We start from the raw sequence: 6,722 nt of genomic DNA on the forward strand, positions 1-6,722 counted from the left end.
CCAAGTTTCGAACCAAGCACTTGAGGGAATAAAAAAAGCGCTACAAGCAAGGGAAGGTGGAGCCAAGGATCGAACCTTACACATGAGGCATAAGAGGAGCGCTAGAATGCAAGGCAATTGGCAATGAATTGACCACAAGGAAGCAAGCCAAGGTTCGAACTTGGAACCTCACCTTACAAGCAAAAGGGGCGCTCAGTTAATTTACTTCACTGAGCGCTACCTTGTGCAACAAAATTGGCCGAATTGCATCCCTCAAGGCTCGAAGAGGGAGCTCTTCCAAGCACACCAAGGGCGCTCAGTTCCTTCACTTAACTGAGCGCCACTCCTCATGAATTGTTGGCGCCGAATTGCTTCACCAAGGGCTCGAAAGTGGAGCCACATTGCACACAATAGAGCGCTACGTGAAGTGTTTGAACTGAGCGCTATGAGGGCTGTCCAAGGGAGCTTGGCACGCAACAAATTGGAAGGCCAAGGAAACAAGGTTTGGGTGCTCAGTTAAGTAACACAACTGAACGCTTCCCCTGGGAGGTGGCCCTAGACTAAATTTCAATTAAAACCCAATTTGGATCCAATTTTTCACCAAATGAAAAGCCCACTCCAAATTCTGAAGATCAAAAATAGAAAGTGTATAAATAGGACTTAGTTTGAGTTAGAGAGAACCCGGACTTTTCACTTTTGAATTTTCTTTTATTTTTAGTTTTATTTTGAGCTCACTTTTACATTTTAGCTTTGAATTGGGATTGAGAGCTGAGTTCTCTTCTTCTTAGTTCTTAATTCTACATTTCTTGCTTTCAGTTTTGGAATTTTGGGTTGAGATTGAAGGAATTCTGTTTCAATCATTGATCTACAATTCATCTTTGTTTTCTTCTGCATAATTTTAAGATTTGGGAATTGGATTTAGCTTTCTGTTTTCATTTTCATTTCTTCTGCTACTTTTGCTTTTTGTTTTGGAATTTGAATTGAGATTGAAGAGCTTCATTGATTCTAAGTTTGAGAATCATCTTTTACCTCTCTTCTCAATTGTTCCAAGAATTAAATCTGAGTTTTCTTTACTGTTTTCATCTTCTTTTCTTCTGCAAACTGCTCTCTATTGGATCAAGGAAGGAATTGAAATCTAGACTTGTTTTCTAGTCTCATTGATCCCTAAGATCTTGAATTTCTTTCCTAGCTTTTACAATTGAGCTGAATTTACTTTCTGTTTTGTTCTTCATTACAATTTTCCAATTTTGTTTAGATTTACTGCACTTACTTCATCTTCTTTAATTTCTATTGTTAAATTCTGAATCTCAGCATCCTACACCCCTTTATTATTCAAGCAATTTACATTTCTTGCACTCTAAGCTTCAGCTATTTACATTTCTTGTAATTTAAGTTTCAGTCATTTACATTACTTGCACTTTAAGATTCAGCTATTTTACTTCTTCTGCTTTTTAATTTATTGTCAATTCTCCCTCTCCCTTTTAGTTTCATGCAATTTAGCTTTTGTTCGTTACAATTCACTCAAATCATCAATGGTTTGCTTAACTAAATCAACCATCTAACTAAAATTGCTCAATCCATCAATCCCTATGGGATCGACCTCACTCTTGTGAGTAATTACTACTTGATGCGACCCGGTACACATGCCGGTGAGTTAGGTGTTGGAATCTGTTTTTAACCCATCATGTTTTTGGCGTCGTTGCCGGGGATTGATCTAGATTGACAATGATTAAGTAAGGTGGTGGTCTAGATTAAACACTTTTTCTTTATTTTTTGTTTACTTTCTTTGTTTTCAACAAGCACATTAACTGTTTGAATGTGTGCTTAAGCCAACACTAACTTTGCTCTATCAGTAGAGTGAATTGTTTTCTGGTTTTGTGTGTATTTCTTGTTGTTTTGTATGACAGAGGCAAGGTGAGAGATCCCTACCTTCTGTAAAACTGACGAAAGAACTCTTCAAAGGCTAAGAAGAGAAGCAAGAGGGAAAGGCATTGTTGGAGAAAACGATTCAGAGGAAGAGTTCTAAGAAATGGAGGAATATTCAACAAATCCAACAGTGGAAGTGGCCAACAACAATGGCCAGCCCCAGAGGAGAGTATTGGCTTCCTATACATTTGCTAATCCAAGCCATTATGGGAGTAGCATCCTTACCCCAAATGTCAATGCAAATAACTTTGAATTCAAGCCCCAACTCATCACACTGGTATAAAACAATTGCTCATATGGAGGAAGCCCTTTGGAGGATCCAAACCAACACTTATCCACCTTTCTGAGGATTTGTGACACAGTGAAGTCCAATGGTGTGCATCCAGACATATACACACTGTTGCTGTTTCCATTTTCATTGAGGGATAAGGCTGCTCAATGGCTTGAAGCCTTCCCACAAGGAAGCATCACTAGCTGGGAGGATCTAGTTAATAAATTCTTGGCCAAGTTCTACCCACCTCAAAGGATCATCAGGCTCAAGACAGAGGTCCAAACCTTCACACAAATAGATGCAGAATCTCTCTATGAGGCATGGGAGAGATACAAGGCCCTGATTAGGAAATGTCCCTGTGAAATGCTCAATGAATGGGACATCCTTCAGAACTTCTATGAAGGGTTAACTCTTAAGGCTCAAGAAGCACTAGATCATTCAGCAGGAGGTTCTTTGCAACTTATAAAGACAGCAGAGGAAGTTCAAAACCTCATTGATATGGTGGCAAACAATCAATATTTCTTTGCTCATCAAAGACAATGCCAACTATCACAAAGGAAAGGAGTGCTAAAATTGGAAGGAGTAGACACCATCCTAGCTCAAAACAAGATAATGCAGCAGCAAATCCAACAATAATTTGAACAGATGGCTAAAAAGATTGATAGCCTCCAAGTTGCAGCAGTTAATACAAGCCAACCATCACCCACATGGGGGCAAAATGAAGAAAATCAAGAAGATCAGTAGCAGGAACAAATTCAATATGTGCACAACCAAGGCTCAGGCCAAAATGAAGTTTATGGTGACACCTACAATCCATCCTGGAAGAACCATCCTAATCTCAGATGGGGAGATAACCACAATCAAAATCAGCAACCATGGCAAAGAAATTCAAACCAAAACATCTCAAGAAACAACCAGAACCACAACCAGCAAACACTAACCCCAATCCATACAAAAAACCGCAAAATAACTACCCAAATTCTAGCTACGATCCACCCAATAACCAAACCACTAACCAAAACACCTATCATCTACCTTCAACATCTCACAACCAGCCACAAGCATCACAAGACACTCAACGGATCTTCAACTTGGAGATATTGATAGAAAAGATGCTGAATCACCAAGAGATGACAAGCAAGAATCAAGAAGCCTCAATAAGAAATCTAGAGAGGTAGATGGGGCAATTGTCCAAGCAAGCTGTGATTGAAAGGCTAACAAGCTCACTCCCAAGTGACACCATTCCAAATCCTAAAGAGAAATGCAAAGCCATCCAACTAAGGAGTGGAAAAACGTTGGTGAGTAACACTGAAGCCAACAAGAAGCCAGCTGAGAAAGAGGAAGCCAGCAATAAGGAAGAAGCTGTACTAAGCAAGCAAGCTCAAGAGAAGCTTAAAGAAAAGGATGACCAGCCACAAGATCCAAGAAAAGGGAAGCAAGTAATGGAGGAACCATCTCAAGAACAAAGGCAAGGAGTGAAAGCTTATACACCTCCTTTGCCATACCCTCAAAGGTTCAACAAGGAGATCAAAGATCAACACTTCCCCAAATTCCTTGAAGTCTTCAAAAAGTTGGAGATCAATATCCCCTTGGCTGAAGGATTAGAGCAGATGCCTCTATATGCTAAATTCTTGAAGGAGCTCATTAACAAAAAAAGAAGCTGGCATAAGAAGGAGACCATTATGCTCACACAAGAGTGCAGTGCTGTAATTCAAAGAGGTCTCCCACCAAAACTCAAAGATCCTGGGAGCTTCTTCTTACCTTGCACTATTGGCAATATAACCATAAAAAAGGCACTGTGTGACTTAGGGTCCAGCATCAATCTAATCCCTTATTCTATGATGAGAAAGCTATGCATTAAGGAGGTAAAGCCCACACAGAAGTCACTAGAGCTCGTGGACAAATCATTGGTGTTTCCCAAAGGAGTAATTAAAAACCTTTTGGTCAAGGTGGATAAGTTCATATTCCCTGCAGACTTTGTGATCCTGGATCTAGGAGAAGAAGGGAGTGAATCTATTATCTTGGGAAGACCATTCCTAGCCACAGCCAGAGCCATTATAGATGTTGAACAAAGAGAGTTGACTCTAAAGGTACATGATGAAAGCATTACCCTGGATGTCTTTCCAGAAGCACAGCATAATGAGGAGAAGGAAACATGCATGGAGGCTGACAAAGAAGACTTGCAGTGGAAGGAAGAAACCAACAAGACACTCATTAGTTCCCTTCCAGAGTAAGAGACAAGCAGCAAAGCAGAACAAAAGGAGAATGAGACTCTAAAAAATGATGAGAGAAAGTAAGAAGGAGGTGAAGTGTTAGCTACTAAGAAGACAGATTTTAAAACACAGCTCACTGTCAAAGGAAAAGAATCACCAAAAAGGGGAAGAAAATCAAGAAAAAGGGTCCAAGAGGGTGGAAAAATAAAAAGATCCCAACTGAAGGATTTTCAAAGGGAGATAAAGTGCAGCTAATTTACCAACAGTTAGGGACAAATCAACAAGCTGATGACTACTACATTATCAACAGAGTACTCTCACTGGAGCATGCAGAGATTGAACATCAAGGCACTAGAAGGAAGCTCACAATAAGGGGAGACAAGCTGAGACACTACAGTCATCAACCACCCTAATGAGGGTCCAATGTCAAGCTAGTGACAATAAAAGAGCACTCCATGGGAGACAACTCATGATTTAATATTATTGCTTTGATTTTAATTTCAATAATCAATGGTCTTTCTAGCATGAATTTGAATTCTCATGAGTACACATAATAATTGCATGCATTGTATTGAAGCATATGCTAGAATTCTAAGTTTGGTGTGCCTGAAGGCACTCCAAAATAGTTTTTCAAGCCTTCTTAGACTATATGCTTATTCGTTTTGATGAAATCTATAGCCAAACATTAAGTTTGGTGTCTGCATATGCATTTAATCTCATAGAAACCATTTTTACTTAGAGGATCAAAATTATGAATAGATGAACCATACATTATTTCATTTTAGGAATTTAAGGTAGAAAATAAAATGTTTCTTATAATGAATGTACCAATTATGATGGATATTATTTACATTTTACATGGACCCCTTAGCAGAGAACAAGTTTGGTGTCCACCAAATCTTTGTTCAAAATCTAAGGAGCATGATTGGTCATTTAAACAAGGAACATGTGGAATTATCTTTATTTGTTATTCATCACTACACCACCATATTCAATTCCTAAGCTTACTATTGTCTTGGTTTGATTATATAGGTACAAGTGAGATTGAGAAAAGGACAAAAGGAAGCACACACGGTTGTCACAAGGTGAAAAGAGGGTCACATGTGCTTAGAAAAGCGTGCTCCCTTGAAAAAAAATCTGCATGCTTTGAACCCTTGGAGGCTGAACCACATGCATCCAATGGGAGAGCAATTCTTGTCAACCTTCAACTATGCATGCAAGCCATCCATACTATAATCTGCTTACAATGCTTCACTCAATCTACACCCTTTATCCTTGTTTTGCCGAACTCTCTCCTCACTTGTAGTTTTGCCAAAGACTTGATGCCTTGTCTATAAATAGTTTGTGACAATTCATAGCCTACACATTTATACAAGATTTCCTCACTCATAAGCCTTTGTTTCACCCTTCACCTATCCAAAAGCACAATTCAATCCTTCCTTACTCAACAGTAACGCTTTTTTTTCCACCCCCCATTCCCTCCAAAGCTAAATCGTAGCCTAGACACAGCCCACCTTTCCTTTCTTCTCTCTCCCAATTCATGGTCTCTTCAAGCTCTAGAAGAAGGAAAGGTAAGGAACCATTAGTGACCGAACCCCCAAGCTATGATACAAAGAAATTTAAATCTCAGTTTCATGAAGCAAGGTATCATAGGCTCATGAAATCAAAACATGTCATTTCTGAGATGGGCTTCGGACTGAGGGAGGTGGAGTACCCCATCATGAGGCAAATTACTAAGGAAAGGAGGTGGGAAATTCTATGTTATTCTCTCACTGACATTAGTACAGTCATGATAAGGGAATTTTACGCAAATGCTGTGAAAGAGAGCAAGGACAGCCCACCTTATAAGAGTTATGTCAGAGGTGTTGAGGTCGATTTTAGTCCATCATCAGTTATCAGGGTCCTTGATAAACCCCATTTGTAGGGTTTATCTTGTAAAGACTTTAGGGAATTTTATGACCTTTTACCCACATTTATCCAATGAAATAGCATGCTTTCATGATTGTCTCCTAATTTGTGCTTAAGAGTGAAAACATGCTTTCTAGGTCTTAAAATAGCTAAATTTAATTTGCCTTAATTCCATTAGATGCCTTGATATATTTGTTAAGTGATTTCAGATTTAGGAGGCAAAGATCAAGGGAATGAAGGAAAAGCATGTAAAAATGGAGAACTCATGAAGAAGTGAAGGAATCGCAAAAGCTATCAAGCCGACCTATTCACACTCAATCGACTATAACTTGAGCTACAGAGGTCCAATTGATGCGGTTTTAGTTGCATTGGAAAGCTAACATCCGGGGCTTCGAAATGATATAAGATTTGTCATAGTTGCATCA

General features: G+C 39.2%; 1 protein-coding gene across 1 annotated transcript; it reads left to right on the plus strand.

Moving 5' to 3' along the window:
- Positions 1–3,618: 3,618 nt before the first annotated feature.
- LOC107636578 (uncharacterized) lies at positions 3,619–4,410 on the plus strand. The gene has a single exon (XM_016340078.1). The coding sequence runs from the start codon at positions 3,619–3,621 to the stop codon at positions 4,408–4,410; it is 792 nt and encodes a 263-aa protein (XP_016195564.1).
- The last annotated feature ends 2,312 nt before the right edge of the window (positions 4,411–6,722 follow it).

The sequence above is a fragment of the Arachis ipaensis genome, chromosome B4 (assembly GCF_059453495.1).
Source record: "Arachis ipaensis isolate K30076 ecotype BB chromosome B4, ASM5945349v1, whole genome shotgun sequence".
Classification (NCBI taxonomy): Eukaryota; Viridiplantae; Streptophyta; class Magnoliopsida; order Fabales; family Fabaceae; genus Arachis; species Arachis ipaensis.